Genomic DNA, 17466 nt, shown 5'->3' on the forward strand with positions numbered 1-17466 from the left:
GGCACTATTGTAACGCTCGTCCTCTTCTTCTGATGAGGAGTAAGAGATATCGGACCAATTTGCAGCGTGATAAGTGTCCATTTTAATATGTCAAACTGAACACTACAGAAATACAAAATAACAAAGTGAACCAAACAAAACGGTCCTGTCTGGTAACAAACACTAACACGGAAAATAGTCACCCACAACTCAACAGTGAAACCAGGCTACCTAAGTATGGTTCTCAATCAGGGACAACGATTGACAGCTGCCTCTGATTGAGAACCATACCAGGCCAAACACAGAAATCCCAAATCATAGAAAAAGGAACATAGACAACCCACCCAACTCACGCCCTGACCATACTAAACAAAGACATAACAACAGAACTAAGGTCAGAACGTGACACCTATAGGTTATTTATCGTATAGGGCCCTATAGGTTGTTTATCGTAATGAACAATATCAGCAAAATGTCCACGATTACTAGCCTGTTTGGTCAGTGTCAATCGTTTTCGGTTTATCGTCACAACTCTGTATGTGTGTGGAGGTATGTGAGAGAGAAACGCCCCGATGTTCTGAGTCTCTTTCTTTCTCAGTCTCTCTGTCTCGCTGAGGCATGTCAGTTTATTTACAAGTTGTGAACTCCTCTCTAATTTCTGGGGTTTAATTGTGGTCTGGGATCAGATAACATCCAACAGAAACCATTTTGTGGTGGTCATCTTCAGGCAGTTGTCATTCCATTGTAGATGTGTAACACACACACACGCACAAACACACATGCACAGTCAGAGATGGGGCTCACTAGTAAACAAATCCTCTTTTGTGATGTCAGGTTTACATTTTTGGAGCAATGTGTTGCTAATGTATTGTTACAGTAAGGTTCATGTTTATTTTGTGTCTTTTGTAAACATGCCAAGACTTACAGAATACAAACAAACTCAGTACAAATATTTAGCTTGAGGTTTGTTGCTTCATGTATTGAATATAAACCTGCTTAGTGCCGCTTACCAATAGTATTATACGCCTTGAGACAAATAGGTATGCATTGAAATCAAGCATGCATATACACGGAGTGTACAAAACATTAGGAACACCTTCCTACTAGTGAGTTGCACCCCTTTTTGCCCTCTGAACCGCCTCAATTAGTCGGGCATGGACTCTCTGTTTCAGAGGGGTTGGGTTAAATGTGGAAGACACATTTCGGTTGAATGCATTCTGTTTTGCAACTGACAAGCTATCCCACAAGGTGTCGAAAGTGTTCCACAGGGATGCTGGCCCATGTTGACTCCAATGCCTCCCACAGTTGTGTCAAGATGGCTGCATGTCCTCTGTGTGGTCGACCATCCTTGATACACACGGGAAACTGTTGAGCGTGAAAAACCCAGCAGCGTTGCAGTTCTTAAACACATTCAAACCACTACCATTCAACATGAATAAGGTGTGCCTGGCACCTACTACCATTCAACATGAATAAGGTGTGCCTGGCACCTACTACCATTCAACATGAATAAGGTGTGCCTGGCACCTACTACCATTCAACATGAATAAGGTGTGCCTGGCACCTACTACCATTCAACATGAATAAGGTGTGCCTGGCACCTACTACCATTCAACATGAATAAGGTGTGCCTGGCACCTACTACCATTCAACATGAATAAGGTGTGCCTGGCACCTACTACCATTCAACATGAATAAGGTGTGCCTGGCACCTACTACCATTCAACATGAATAGGGTGTGCCTGGCACCTACTACCATTCAACATGAATAGGGTGTGCCTGGCACCTACTACCATTCAACATGAATAAGGGATCATAGCCTTCACCTGGATTCTTCTTGCGCTCAGTCTATGTCACGGAAAGAGCACGTTGTTTTGTCCACTCAGTGTCAACTAGTGTGGACTGTGGTTCGCGTACCAAATAGCACCCTATTCCCTTTATACTGCACACTACTTTTGACCAGGGCCCGTGGGGAATAGTGTGCCATTTGGGATGCAGACAGGGAGCAGATTGAAACTGTTCCAGGCTGCCATTCATTGCGTAAGTGACCTGTATTACTCCCAGGTGTTCTTCTCTCTGTGGCAGGGTGACAGGGGGTTGACGGGTTGACTAATCTATCCTCCATTCTGGGGGTTTTCTCATCTGGCTCTGTCCACTCTGGTAGTGGAGATAGGAGGCGGAATGATAGGAGGCGGAATGATAGGAGGCGGAATGAGAGGGAGGAGAAGGGGAGAGCGAGGGTGAGGGCGAGGGGAAAGAGAGAATGTGGGTAAGAGGTGGAGGAAAGGGGGAGAGAAGGATAGGGAGGAAGCTAGGTGTGCCGTGAGGAGAGTAGAGAAACCAGGAGATTTGTTTCTCTCTGAGATCAGTCCAACCCCTGTCAGCCCTGCCCTGTCCTTCACTCCTACTACTACACACACACACACACACACACACACACCCTCCTGCCCCAGCCCTTCGCTCTGCAGTGACTCTACTGTTATTCCCGGTCGGGAGTTTGGAAGACGTGCCGCGTTCAAAACATCAGTGAACTCTGAAAAAAACTATCTCTGACTGGGAAAAATCGTTTTGAATGGTCATCCAACTCGGAATACCAACTCGGGCCTCTGTCTAGAGCTCCGACCTGAAGATCATGGTTTGACCTCGTATTTTTCCCAGTTCCCAGTTGTCTTGAACGTGGCAACAGTGTAGGAAGACCACAGAATTCCACTGGTGAAGCTGGGCATGTTTGTTGTTGGGGTTCTGTAGAGGGAGGGAATGCTGAGGATGAATCTGATATCTTTCTCTCTCTGTCGCCCTCTTTCTCTCTGTCCATCTTTTTCTCTACTCTCCTTCTCTCGGTCTCTCTCTTCCGCAGGAATACAGAATTATACAGAAGTGTCATATTTAGCTTGTTTAGGCCATAAAGAATTAGATTAGGACGGTGTTTATTTCTACTCTTGCTGTTTGTTTCCTCCCTAGTTCGAAATGATCAACATCAAAATGATCTCTGTTTTTACCAGCTCTACTCAGAAAGCCACCAGACACTCACAGATTTGATGGGTGTCGTGTGTTTGTCAAAAACAAATAAGAGCACAGTTGGACAAGACAAACAGATTAACTAAACCCTCCCCGGGAGATTTAACAAACAGAAAAGACCCCCAAAAATAAATAAGAATCTGGTCAGCAGTAAGACTGTGGCCCAAAGGGCATGCGATTCCCTATATAGTGCACTACTTTTGAGCCCTATGCTAGTGAGCGCTAGCTAATGCTAACAACTGTAGTATAATATATATATATTTTTAAATCGATACTAATATTCAAATATCAATATAATATCATTCCAAAATAATATTGCGATATGTAACTATCCATTCCCCCCCATCACTACTATTTAGGGAAAAGGGTGTAATTAGGGACGTTGCCTGTGTTTGTTGCCATAGTCACGTCTATAAAGGGGAACATTTGGAGAAACTTTATATTTTGAGAAGGTGTTTGTTACGGTGTTAAAACACTCTCTGGGACCCTGTAATCGGAGGCATTCTGCTCCTTCTCCACGTTCACTGCCGTAGAGACATCCGTTGGACCGCTGGCTGGCTACTCCCTCTATTAAGCTACAGTGAGTTTGTGTCCTGGGTCGGCTGATGAGCAGTGTTTTTAGGTTTACGTCTTCTTAATTAGTGTTTTGGTGTTGTATGTTTTAAGTCTCCACAGTGACCATTGTTTGACGGGTTTGAATTGTTTTTGTGTGTCCCCGGTGAGTTTATGATAGACAATGTGTTATTTCCTGCCCCCCTAGTGAGATAATGAGCTGGCTGGTGGACATTAGTGTTGTGTTATTAACGGTGTTGTGTTATTTCCTGTCCCCTCAGTGAGTTTGTGAGCTGGCTGGTGGACATTGGGGAGACTGATAACCCAGAGGAGGGGGTTCATCTGGGACAGGCTCTACTGGAGAATGGCATCATACACCATGGTAAGTGATTCACTATACTGTATGTTCATCATCATGTAGTCCAGGGTCGAATTTGGCCTTCAGTGATTTTATTTGACCCCCCCCCCCCCCCCAAGTTTCTTCCACCTACATCTAAACCTGAAACATCTTCCTCTTCCTCCTCTTCCTTCACCTCGATGTTCCTCATACTCATAACAATCACACTTCTGTCTCTCACACCTTGTTATCCCTAGTCCTTCCTAAATGTCCTGATTCTCATCATCCTCAGAAACAAGAACATACAGTATACCTACAGTGTATTTATCTATACCGTATACCTACAGTGTATTTATCTATACAGCATACAGTATACCTACAGTGTATTTATCTATACAGTATACTGTATACCTACAATGTATTTGTCTATACAGTATACCTACAGTGTATTTATCTATACAGTATACCGTATACCTACAGTGTATATATCTATACAGTATACCGTATACCTACAATGTATTTATCTATACAGTATATCGTATACCTACAGTGTATTTATCTATACAGTATACCTACAGTGTATTTATCTATACAGTATACAGTACATACAGCTGAAAGCTTGCTCTGAATACTGTACCTCTCCTCCCCATCTTCTCTCTCTTCCACCCTCTTTCTCTGTCTTCCTCTTTCTTTCTCTCTCTCCTCTCTCTCTCAATTCAATTCAAAGGGCTTTATTGGCATGGGAAACATATGTTTGCCAAAGCAAGTGAAATAGACAATAAACAATAAAAAAAGGACTTTTTCAAATGTCATTATGTCATGTTGTAACGATGTACAAATAGTAAAGTGAAAATAAATAAACATAAATATGGGTTGTATTTACAATGGTGTTCTTCACTGGTTGCCCTTGTGGCAACAGGTCACAAATCTTGCTGCTGTGATGGCACACTGTGGTATTTCACCCAATAGATGCCTTTGTTATGGAAGGTTTGGAGATCTCTCTCTCTCTCTCTCTCTCTCTGTCTCTCTCTGTCTCTCTCTCTCTCTCTGTCTCTCTCTCTCTCTCTCTGTCTTTCTCTCTCTCTCTCTCCGTCTCTCTCCGTCTCTCTATGTCTCTCTCTCTGTCTCTCTCTGTCTCTCTCTCCGTCTCTCTCTCCGTCTCTCTCTCCGTCTCTCTCCATCTCTCTCTCCGTCTCTCTCTCCGTCTCTCTCTCCGTCTCTCTCTCTCCGTCTCTCTCTGTCTCTCTCTGTCTCTCGCTGTCTCTCTCTGTCTCTCTCCGTCTCTCTCCGTCTCTCTCCGTCTCTCTGTCTCTCTCTGTCTCTGTCTCTGTCTCTCTCTCTCTCTCTCCGTCTCTCTCTCCGTCTCTCTCCGTCTCTCCGTCTCTCTGTCTCTCCGTCTCTCCGTCTCTCTGTCTCTGTCTCTCTCTGTCTCTCTGTCTCTATCTCTGTCTCTGTCTCTCTCTGTCTCTCTCTGTCTCTCTCTCTGACTCTCTCTGTCTCTCTCTCTCTCTCCATCTGTATGTCTCTCTGTCTTATTCAATTTAAGGGCTTTATTGGCATGAGAAACACATGTTAACATTGCCGAAGCAAGTGAAGTAGATAATAAACAAAAGTTAAATAAACAGTAAACATTACAATCCCAAATGTTACACAATATTGAAGACATTTCAAATGTCATATTATGTGCAAACAGTTAAAAGTACAATTGGGAAGATAACTTAACATAGACATGGGTTGTATTTACAATGGGTTTGTTCTTCACTTGTTGACCTTTTCTTGTGGCAACAGGTCACAAATCTTGCTGCTGTGATGGCACACTGGTATTTTACCCAATAGATATGGGTTTACGTTGTAAACTGCACCCTTGTCTCACCCATTGCCCTTGTGCAAAAAAACAATGTTATTTTTCAGTTTAATACTACATGTGTTGTTTGAGTAAATCGATTTTATGATGTCATATATTTTACCCCCAATGTCACTTTGGAGGGTTTTGTAATATAATCCATCATGCCAGAAGGAATCAAAAGCATTCTTAAATCAACAAAACATTCAAATAGTTTCCCTCTGCTTTTCTGTTGAACATGCTGGTTAATTAGTGTGTGTAATGTGGTCTGTTCTGTGTTTGGGTAAGAGGATACGGCAGAGCGGTTTCCCATTTTACTGGTGACACATATTCCTCTATAGTTATTAGGGTCTAATTTGTCACCTTTTATAAATATATATATATATATATATATATTGGGGGTTATGAGCTTCCGGTTCCACATATCAGGGAAGCAGCCCCTCTCCAAAACCAGGTTGAACAGTTTTAAAAAGGCATCGTGTAGTACTGTGTTTTAAGCATTTCACAGCCCACCTCTCTCTGTCTGTGTGTCTAGGCTGTCTGTCTGTGTCTCCATCTGTCTGTCTCTCTCTGTCTCTGTGTGTGTGTGTCTCTCCGTCTGTCCGTCCGTCCGTCCGTCTGTCTGTCTGTCTGTCTGTCTCTCTCTGTGTGTGTGTGTGTGTGTGTGTGTGTGTGTGTGTGTGTGTGTGTGATAAATAGCTTTGGGTTCAACAAGTGAAGCCTTTCAGACCAGTAATTTCGCCCGTATGTTTTTTATTTACATAGACCAGTGTAGAGCAGATGTCTTATTTAAAACTCCTGTCTCTCTCTCCTACCAGGCTGTTTAGATAACAGCTTACATATAACCATCTCTTCTCACCATGCCGTTTATTTAATATAGTTTAAAATGGCTGCTCTGCGGCTGCGGATTAGGACTGTGTGATGCATTTAGTGTGTCGAGCTGTGGCCGGGGTCCTGCTTACATCATTTACACACACACACACACACACACACACACACACACACACACACACACACACACAGACACACACACACACACACACACACACACACACACACACACACACAGACAGACGGTACCTTTCCACACGGCTCTGTACGTGTTTTATTTGTTCCTGAAAAGAATTGGGCCTGTGGCCAAGCGGGGTCCTAAATCACTCCCACTGCTTTATTGCTTCCTAACGCCGAGTGAGTCCAGGGGTTTAGACTTTAGTTAGTTCTACTCCCTGGTGGTGAGGCTAGCCCCCTTAACTCCCAGCCCCTGATAGCTCTCTGTCTAACACACACACACACACACACACTAATGAATAAGTATCCAGGATTGGTTATCATAATAACTGTAATGGAACATGCTTAAAAGATGAACTACAACGCTCCATCCAACCGTGATATCATGCTTCGTATGTATTTCACCTTGCCAATTGTGTCTTCAGTCACAGACAAACACCAGTTCAAGCCAGAGCCGGTGCTGTACCGTTTCCGCTACGACGACGGGACCTACCACCCCAGGAGTGACATGCAGGACGTCATCTCCAAGGTAACCAGTTCTCCTCTTCTGGGGGGTCCGGATGAACAGACACTCATCTGCTCCGTTGTATCGGGAGACATGTAGCAACATTCAGCTGTTATCATACTTCTAATGAAATATCTCTCTTCCTGTGTCTCCCTCCCTACAGGGTGTCAGACTCTTCTGCAGGCTCCATAGTCTCTTCACTCCGGTCATCAGGTACAGTACGGTAGGGATGTGTCTCAAGTGACAGCCTTTCCCCTATATAGTGTAATACTTTCGACCAAGGCCCATAGGGCTAAGGTCTGAAGTCATACCCTATGTAGGGGATAGGGTGCCATTTGGGAGACGCAGACTAGGCCACGCCAGGTGGCCACTGCGTCTTCCAGTCCATTACACGTGTCTCTCCCCGTCTCTGGCAGGTGGGCCGGCCCAGTGTTACCGTAGCGCCCAGTTCTCAGAACTTTAAATAGCACCAGCACCACAGAGAAGGAGAAATGAGAGGGAAAAATTACATGATGAACTAAAGTATGAAGTCATTGTTTGGAAAGACAAGGTTTGAGAGAGAGGAGAGCAGGGGAGAGCCAAGGTTTGAGAGAGGAGAGCAGGGGAGAGCCAAGGTTTGAGAGCAGGATAGAGCCAAGGTTTGAGAGCAGGGGAGAGCCAAGGTTTGAGAGAGAGGAGAGCAGGGGAGAGCCAAGGTTTGAGAGAGAGGAGAGCAGGGGAGAGCCAAGGTTTGAGAGAGAGGAGAGCAGGGGAGATGGAAGGAGTTGGTGTGGAGGGTTATGGAGTGGGGCAGTACTAGGGATAGTCCTAGAACTAGATCTACTACTGACTCCATACAATACTGATGGAGCCATCCACCCCTGTAGCTACAGTAGGAGAGGAGAGGAGAGGAGAGGGGGTAGAGGAGGAGAGGGGGTAGAGGAGAGGTGGGAGAGGTGGGAGAGGAGGATAGGAGAAGAGGAGAGGGAGGAGAGGGGAGGAGAGAGGGGTAGTGGAGGAGAGGAGAGAGGGGGTAGTGGAGGAGAAGAGAGGGGGTAGAGGAGAAAGGAGAAGAGAGGGTAGAGGAGGAGAAGAGAGTGGGGGTAGAGGAGAAAGGAGAGGAGAAGAGCGAGTAGAGGAGAGAGGAGAGGAGAGGGGTAGAGGAGAGGGGTAGAGGAGAGGGGGAGAGGGGTAGAGGAGAGAGGAGAGGAGAGGAGAGGGGTAGAGGAGAGAGGAGACGAGAGGGGTAGAGGAGAGGGGTAGAGGAGAGTGGAGAGGAGAGGGGTAGAGGAGAGAGGAGAGGAGAGGGGTAGAGGAAAGAGGAGAGGAGAGGGGGAGAGAGGAGAGAGGAGAGGAGAGGAGAGAGAAGAGGAGAGGGAGAGAGGAGAGGAGAGGAGAGGGGTAGAGGAGAGAGGAGAGGAGAGGGGTAGAGGAGAGAGGAGAGGGGTAGAGGAGAGAGGAGAGGAGGAGAGGAGAGAGGTAGAGGAGAGAGGAGAGGAGAGGGGTAGAGGAGAGAGGAGAGGGGTAGAGGAGAGGGGTAGAGGAGAGAGGAGAGGAGAGGGGTAGAGGAGAGAGGAGAGGAGAGAGTAGAGGGAGAGAGGAGAGGGGTAGAGGAGAGAGGAGAGGGGTAGAGGAGAGAGGAGAGGGGTAGAGGAGAGAGGAGACGAGAGGGGTAGAGGAGAGAGGAGAGGAGAGGGGGTAGTGCTTACAGGACAGTACTTTACACACACTTCTAACAGTACTTAGGCATTAACACAGTGCCTATAAGAGAAATGTTTCTCCCATCCAGTATTGATGGAGTCATCAGCCCCTGTAGCTACAGTCTCATTAGCGTTGAATCAAAGCATCGCCTCAGGCCATTTCATGTCCAACACAGACATCCAATAACAGAAACACTGCCTCTGTGGTGTAACACATTAGCCAGAACACCATGCAATCATCCCAAATGGCAACCTATTCAATAGGGCTCTGGTCAAAAGTAGTGCACTATAAAGGGAATAGGTTGTCATGTGGGATGATTCCACGGTGTGGGGCTGATGACTCCATCAATGCTGGCCGGATGACAGAGTAATGTCCCCTAATGTTCTCTTATATTGTTACACAAACAACACTAAGGAAGCGGACATGGCGTCAGTTAACACGCTCTTCATCCCAACTGTCCATCGACACTCTGTTCCGTTGAGCAACGGTCCGCTTCGTGTACTGTGGCGAAGGAAGTGGGCGTGCCAGGATTACCCAGATCGCACCTGTTTTCAATTTAGTCTGTTCAGAAGGTGTGTTGCATGAATATTTCCGTAGCTGGATGCTGAACCCGGGGTGCATGTGTCTGCCAGCTCGCCTACAGAGGATAAGAGACGTGTCGACTGATATGGGCTTTGACACCAAATATTTGTATATCCTGAGCTCTGACACTGTTGACACTGGCCGCATCCCAAATAGAACCCTATTCCCTGCATAGTGCACTACTTTTTACCGGATCTCGACGGACCCTGGTGAACAGTAGTGCACTATTACGGGAATAGGGTGCCATTTGGCGCACAGGCACGTATAGGAGCAATATCGACCTCCTAAAAACAGCTTCATTTATTAAACATTGCTATCGATTGCTTGAGAGTCGAACGGTCAGTTTCAGATCGGATGTTAAAAGCGACCAAATCGATGTCTGCTTTCCACAGCAGTGTTTATGTAGGTCACAGCCCAAATGCTACAGACCCACTAAAGGCCATAGGATCAATATAGACAGACACGTAGAGGAGGAGACCATGGGGGGTAGAGCAGGAGAGAGGAGGAGACCAGAGAGGAGGAGACCATGGTGGGGGGTAGAGGAGGAGAGAGGAGGAGACCATGGTGGGGGGTAGAGGATGAGACCATGGTGGGGGGTAGAGGAGGAGACCATGGTGGGGGATAGAGGAGGAGACCATGGTGGGGGGTAGAGGAGGAGACCATGGTGTGGGATAGAGGAGGAGACCATGGTGGGGGGTAGAGGAGGAGAGAGGAGGAGACCATGATGGGGAACCATGTTTGGGATAGAGGAGGAGACCATGGTGGGGGATAGTGGAGGAGACCATGGTGGGGGATAGTGGAGGAGACCATGGTGGGGGATAGAGGAGGAGACCATGGTGGGGGGTAGAGGAGGAGACCAGAGAGGAGGAGACCATGGTGGGGGATAGAGGAGGAGACCATGGTGGGGGATAGAGGAGGAGACCATGGTGGGGGGTAGAGGAGGAGACCAGAGAGGAGGAGACCATGTTGGGGGATAGAGGAGGAGACCAAGACGGGGGATAGAGGAGGAGACCAAGACGGGGGATAGAGGAGGAGACCATGGTGAGGGGTAGAGGAGGAGACCATGGTGGGGGGTAGAGGAGGAGAGAGGAGGAGACCATGGTGGGGGATAGAGGAGGAGACCATGGTTTGAGATAGAGGAGGAGACCATATTTGAGATAGAGGAGGAGACCATGGTTTGAGATAGAGGAAGAGAGAGGAGTAGACCATGGTGGGGGATAGATGAGGAGAGAGAAGGAGACCATGGTTTGGGATAGAAGAGGAGACCATGGTTTGGGATAGAGGAGGAGAGAGGAGGAGACCATGGTTTGGGATAGAGGAGGAGAGAGGAGGAGACCATGGTTTGGGATAGAGGAGGAGACCATGGTGGGGGATAGAGGAGGAGACCATGGTGGGGGATAGAGGAGGAGACCATGGTGGGGAGAAGAGGAGGAGACCATGGTGGGGAGAAGAGGAGGAGACTATGGTGGGTAGAAGAGGAGGAGACCATGGTGGGTAGAAGAGGAGGAGACCATGGTGGGGAGAAGAGGAGGAGACCATGGTGGGTAGAAGGGGAGGAGACCATGGTGGGTAGAAGAGGAGGAGACCATGGTGGGTAGAAGAGGAGGAGACCATGGTGGGGAGAAGAGGAGGAGACCATGGTGGGTAGAAGAGGAGGAGACCATGGTGGGTAGAAGAGGAGGAGACCATGGTGGGGAGAAGAGGAGGAGACCGTGGTGGGTAGAAGAGGAGGAGACCATGGTGGGTAGAAGAGGAGGAGACCATGGTGGGTAGAAGAGGAGGAGACCATGGTGGGTAGAAGAGGAGGAGACCATGGTGGGTAGAAGGAGAGGAGACCATGGTGGGTAGAAGAGGAGGAGACCATGGTGGGTAGAAGAGGAGGAGACCGTGGTGGGGAGAAGAGGAGGAGACCGTGGTTAGGAGAAGAGGAGGAGACCATGGTGGGTAGAAGAGGATGAGACCATGGTGGGTAGAAGGGGAGGAGACCATGGTGGGTAGAAGAGGCGGAGACCATGGTGGGTAGAAGGGGAGGATACCGTGGTTAGGAGAAGAGGAGAAGACCATGGTGGGTAGAAGAGGAGGAGACCATGGTGAGGAGAAGAGGAAGAGACCATGGTGGGTAGAAGAGGAGGAGACCATGGTGGGTAGAAGGGGAGGATACCGTGGTTAGGAGAAGAGGAGAAGACCATGGTGGGTAGAAGAGGAGGTGACTATGGTGAGGAGAAGAGGAGGAGACCATGGTGGGTAGAAGGGGAGGAGACCATGGTGGGTAGAAGAGGAGGAGACCATGGTGGGTAGAAGAGGAGGAGACCATGGTTAGGAGAAGAGGAGGAGACCATGGTGGGTAGAAGAGGAGGAGACCATGGTGGGTAGAAGGGGAGGATACCGTGGTTAGGAGAAGAGGAGAAGACCATGGTGGGTAGAAGAGGAGGAGACCATGGTGGGTAGAGGAGGAGACCATGGTGGGTAGAAGAGGAGGAGACCATGGTGGGTAGAAGAGGAGGAGACCATGGTGGGGAGAAGAGGAGGAGACAGTGGTGGGTAGAAGAGGAGGAGACCATGGTGGGTAGAAGGGGAGGAGACCGTGGTTAGGAGAAGAGGAGGAGACCATGGTGGGTAGAAGGGGAGGAGACCATGGTGGGTAGAAGAGGAGGAGACCATGGTGGGTAGAAGAGGAGGAGACCGTGGTGGGGAGAAGAGGAGGAGACCGTGGTTAGGAGAAGAGGAGGAGACCATGGTGGGTAGAAGAGGATGAGACCATGGTGGGTAGAAGGGGAGGAGACCGTGGTTAGGAGAAGAGGAGGAGACCGTGGTTAGGAGAAGAGGAGGAGACCATGGTGGGGGGTAGAGGAGGAGACCATGGTGGGGATAAGAGGAGGAGACCATGGTGGGGAGAAGAGGAGGAGACCATGGTGGGGAGAAGAGGAGGAGATCGTTGTTAGGAGAAGAGGAGGAGACCGTGGTTAGGAGAAGAGGAGGAGACCATGGTGGGGAGAAGAGGAGGAGACCATGGTGGGTAGAAGAGGAGGAGACCATGGTGGGTAGAAGGGGAGGAGACCGTGGTTAGGAGAAGAGGAGGAGACCATGGTGGGGAGAAGAGGAGGAGACCATGGTGGGTAGAAGGGGAGGAGACCGTGGTTAGGGGAAGAGGAGGAGACCATGGTGGGTAGAAGAGGAAGAGACCATGGTGGGTAGAAGAGGAGGAGACCATGGTGGGTAGAAGGGGAGGAGACCATGGTGGGGAGAAGAGGAGGAGACCATGGTGGGGAGAAGGGGAGGAGACCATGGTGGGTAGAAGAGGAGGAGACCGTGGTGGGTAGAAAAGGAGGAGACCATGGTGGGTAGAAGAGGAGGAGACCATGGTGGGTAGAAGAGGAGGAGACCATGGTGGGTAGAAGAGGAGGAGACCATGGTGGGGAGAAGAGGAGGAGACCGTGGTGGGTAGAAGAGGAGGAGACCATGGTGGGTAGAAGAGGAGGAGACCATGGTTAGGAGAAGAGGAGGAGACCATGGTGGGTAGAAGAGGAGGAGACCATGGTGGGTAGAAGGGGAGGATACCGTGGTTAGGAGAAGAGGAGAAGACCATGGTTAGGAGAAGAGGAGGAGACCATGGTGGGGGGTAGAGGAGGAGACCATGGTGGGGATAAGAGGAGGAGACCATGGTGGGGAGAAGAGGAGGAGACCATGGTGGGGAGAAGAGGAGGAGATCGTTGTTGGGAGAAGAGGAGGAGATTGTTGTTAGGAGAAGAGGAGGAGACCGTGGTTAGGAGAAGAGGAGGAGACCATGGTGGGTAGAAGAGGAGGAGACCATGGTGGGTAGAAGAGGAGGAGACCATGGTGGGTAGAAGGGGAGGAGACCGTGGTTAGGAGAAGAGGAGGAGACCATGGTGGGGAGAAGAGGAGGAGACCATGGTGGGTAGAAGGGGAGGAGACCGTGGTTAGGGGAAGAGGAGGAGACCATGGTGGGTAGAAGAGGAAGAGACCATGGTGGGTAGAAGAGGAGGAGACCATGGTGGGTAGAAGGGGAGGAGACCATGGTGGGGAGAAGAGGAGGAGACCATGGTGGGGAGAAGGGGAGGAGACCATGGTGGGTAGAAGAGGAGGAGACCGTGGTGGGTAGAAAAGGAGGAGACCATGGTGGGTAGAAGAGGAGGAGACCATGGTGGGTAGAAGAGGAGGAGACCATGGTGGGTAGAAGAGGAGGAGACCATGGTGGGGAGAAGAGGAGGAGACCGTGGTGGGTAGAAGAGGAGGAGACCATGGTGGGTGGAAGAGGAGGAGACCATGGTTAGGAGAAGAGGAGGAGACCATGGTGGGTAGAAGAGGAGGAGACCATGGTGGGTAGAAGGGGAGGATACCGTGGTTAGGAGAAGAGGAGAAGACCGTGGTGGGTAGAAGAGGAGGAGACCATGGTGAGGAGAAGAGGAAGAGACCATGGTGGGTAGAAGAGGAGGAGACCATGGTGGGTAGAAGGGGAGGATACCGTGGTTAGGAGAAGAGGAGAAGACCATGGTGGGTAGAAGAGGAGGAGACCATGTTGAGGAGAAGAGGAAGAGACCATGGTGGGTAGAAGAGGAGGAGACCATGGTGGGTAGAGGAGGAGACCATGGTGGGTAGAAGAGGAAGAGACCATGGTGGGTAGAAGAGGAGGAGACCATGGTGGGGAGAAGAGGAGGAGACCGTGGTGGGTAGAAGAGGAGGAGACCGTGGTGGGTAGAAGGGGAGGAGACCGTGGTTAGGAGAAGAGGAGGAGACCATGGTGGGTAGAAGGGGAGGAGACCATGGTGGGTAGAAGAGGAGGAGACCATGGTGGGGAGAAGAGGAGGAGACCATGGTGGGTAGAAGAGGAGGAGACCATGGTGGGTAGAAGAGGAGGAGACCATGGTGGGTAGAAGAGGAGGAGACCATGGTGGGTAGAAGAGGAGGAGACCGTCGTGGGGAGAAGAGGAGGAGACCGTGGTTAGGAGAAGAGGAGGAGACCATGGTGGGTAGAAGAGGATGAGACCATGGTGGGTAGAAGGGGAGGAGACCGTGGTTAGGAGAAGAGGAGGAGACCGTAGTTAGGAGAAGAGGAGGAGACCATGGTGGGGGGTAGAGGAGGAGACCATGGTGGGGGGTAGAGGAGGAGACCATGGTGGGGAGAAGAGGAGGAGACCATGGTGGGGAGAAGAGGAGGAGATCGTTGTTAGGAGAAGAGGAGGAGACCGTGGTTAGGAGAAGAGGAGGAGACCATGGTGGGGAGAAGAGGAGGAGACCATGGTGGGTAGAAGGGGACGAGACCGTGGTTAGGGGAAGAGGAGGAGACCATGGTGGGTAGAAGAGGAAGAGACCATGGTGGGTAGAAGAGGAGGAGACCATGGTGGGTAGAAGAGGAGGAGACCATGGTGGGGGGTAGAGGAGGAGACCATGGTGGGGAGAAGAGGAGGAGACCATAGTGGGGAGAAAAGGAGGAGACCATGGTGGGTAGAAGAGGAGGAGACCATGGTGGGGAGAAGGGGAGGAGACCATGGTGGGGAGAAGGGGAGGAGTAGAGTTGAAGTGTACAGAAAGTCCTGCTGGTAGGCTCAGCTGTGTGTCTGCCATTAAATAAGTTGTACACAGAATAGTTAACTGGTACATTAACTTAAGCTAGCTAGAGTGGTGGATGACCCTGGCAATCTAGCTTTGTTGACACAGAGTAGAAATATGCCTAAGGTTTTGTGAGGGAGAGACAGACAGAGAGGGAGAGAGAAAGATTGTGTGTGTGAGAGAGAGAGAGCGAGAGTATCCCTCACAATGCATTCCTGGCTCTGTGTGTGATGAGTGCCTCTGCCGTGTGTGTATCTTTCACAATGGGTCTCTGGCCCTTGGAATGCCAGGCCTCTAATTGGAGCGTTCAGCCCCTACCTAATTAGGTGGAATTTCCTGGCTGACGAAGCGAGTGTGTGTGTGTGTGTGTGTGTGTGTGTGTGTGACGCCCCCACTTTCCCCACAAGAAAGCAGTGAATCCGCCCCCACAACCGGGTCCCTCGGGCCATTTTAGTGTTACACTTCTCTCCTGTAGGGATACATGCAGCCCCCGCAGTCAGTGCCTGTGCTCCAAATGGCAACCTAATGCACTACTTTTGACTTGGGCCATTTGGGACGGAGCCCTACACTTCTACCGGCTCTAATGACAGGACACACAATGATGTGGTTTGAACAGATCAATTCCTATGGATTGTAAAATAATGAAAGGTATGCCAGTATGCCTGCCAGTCTCGCCTTGCTGGACTGGGCTTGATGATGATGATGATGATGATGATGATGATAATTTATTTTAGGGAGTGGATCAGCTTTAATATTGCAGATAGATTGTAGCTTCCATCAATGTAATTGCCTGCATCATTTCCAATCCCCCATATATGTATATTTTTGTAAATGTATACATACAGTACTGGTGTAAAGAGTTAGAACACCTACTCATTCAGGGGGTTTTCTTACACCGCTGACACACAGCAGCTTTTCAGCATTTTTTGTTATTTCTGGATAACAAAAAAAAATCGACCAAAGTTGGCTCTTTTACAGCGAGGGTCAATGGGAAAGACTGTTTGTTTCCCCCAATTAGTGGGTGTGGTGGAGGGGAATTACTTCTTGCGACGTGAATATCGACTCAGAGTAGCCCTTTGCGGTGTCCATAAAAATGAGAATCAGTTATGTGTACGATATGGACACGCTGCCTTTTCCAATGGGCTGCGTAGTAATTCTCCACCCACCTGAACCCTTTCTCACATTTAACAGTGCCCGGAAACTCACTGCAGCCATTTTAAATCCATCACAGTGAGTTTGCAAGTGCACACTTCTGGAAAAGGACGGAGAATTGTGTCTTAACCCTAAGAGGCGACCGGGCTGCCTCCCATTTATAGGGAATGTAGTCCAGAGGGCAGAAGGAAAGCTGAAACTCCTCTCTGACCTTAACCACTTTTCAGCCACTAGCTCTTCAGTTCAGCTCTGCCTCCTTATGCCAGGCATATGGCTTCCCGCTGGCCCAGTCTTTACCCCTCGTTTTTCACTCTGACAGCCTGCTCTTAACCCCCCCGTCCGTACCCCCAGGCCCGCTCGCTAATTCTGAGGGGGAAAACAGCCAGCCTCCTGCCTCCCTGGCTCTTTTCCTGGAGGTCTGGGCATGGCACAGCAGAGCAACGTGCCTAACTAACAAATACCATACATCACACCACCCCCGCCCTCATCAGTGTCCAGACCCGGTGTCTGTAACACAGTAATGCAGTTGAATGTCCCACTATGGTTGTGGTGGTCCTGGACTTTCCAGCCCAGACCAAAGCCCCTGTGTGTCCGTAGGGAGATCCCTGTGTTCATGGGAAAATCACCCACCGACGCGGTTCAGTCACATTTCCTGGTTTGTGTGTGTGTGTGTGTGTGTGTGTGTGTGTGTGTACACGTGCGTACAGAATGGGTGTGTGTCACGGTATGGGTGTGTGTGACAGTGACATTCCCTGGTCTGGCAGGCAGAGGAGGGGTCAGCTGACTGAGTCAGTCATAGTGGTAACACTGTGATAACACACAGTCCCAAATATCACCCTGTTCCCTTATATAGTCAAGCGTAGTGCACTATGTAGGGAATAGGGCGCCATTTGGGACTCAGACACAGTACACAAATGTTCTCCCCTCTCCTGTAGACCCACAGCCTGTTAGGGTCTCTACTGACGGACATTACTTTTGATGGATAGTATGAAGTACTTGACCAAAGTACTTGACCAGTACTGAATGGATAACATAAATGTTCTGGGGTCTCCCACAGTCGCATCCAGTTGGGGCAGTAATACATCTACATTTGATGCTCAGAGTTGACAGAACTCAGGGGCGTACGATCATTTGTTCTTGTTACTTTCACTGTTCAAATGTCAAGTTGAAGGGGATTCGGTGATGTGGACTGTTAGAACTGTTCTTTAGTCTGTCCCAAGTCGGATTAGAACTGTTCTATGT

The 17466-nt window shown here is 49.4% G+C and overlaps 1 protein-coding gene across 2 annotated transcripts in view; it reads left to right on the forward strand.

The window, feature by feature from the left end:
* Positions 1-17466, forward strand: part of prex2 (phosphatidylinositol-3,4,5-trisphosphate-dependent Rac exchange factor 2) — a 200733-nt gene that overhangs the window by 62817 nt on the left and 120450 nt on the right. For both annotated transcript variants that reach the window (XM_036944101.1, XM_036944100.1), the window contains exons 11-13: positions 3831-3931; positions 7163-7266; positions 7406-7455. In XM_036944101.1, coding sequence (XP_036799996.1) covers positions 3831-3931; positions 7163-7266; positions 7406-7455 — 255 coding nt within the window. The remainder of the gene's footprint in view (positions 1-3830; positions 3932-7162; positions 7267-7405; positions 7456-17466) is intronic.

This window comes from Oncorhynchus mykiss, chromosome 15 (genome assembly GCF_013265735.2).
Source record: "Oncorhynchus mykiss isolate Arlee chromosome 15, USDA_OmykA_1.1, whole genome shotgun sequence".
NCBI classification, from domain to species: Eukaryota; Metazoa; Chordata; class Actinopteri; order Salmoniformes; family Salmonidae; genus Oncorhynchus; species Oncorhynchus mykiss.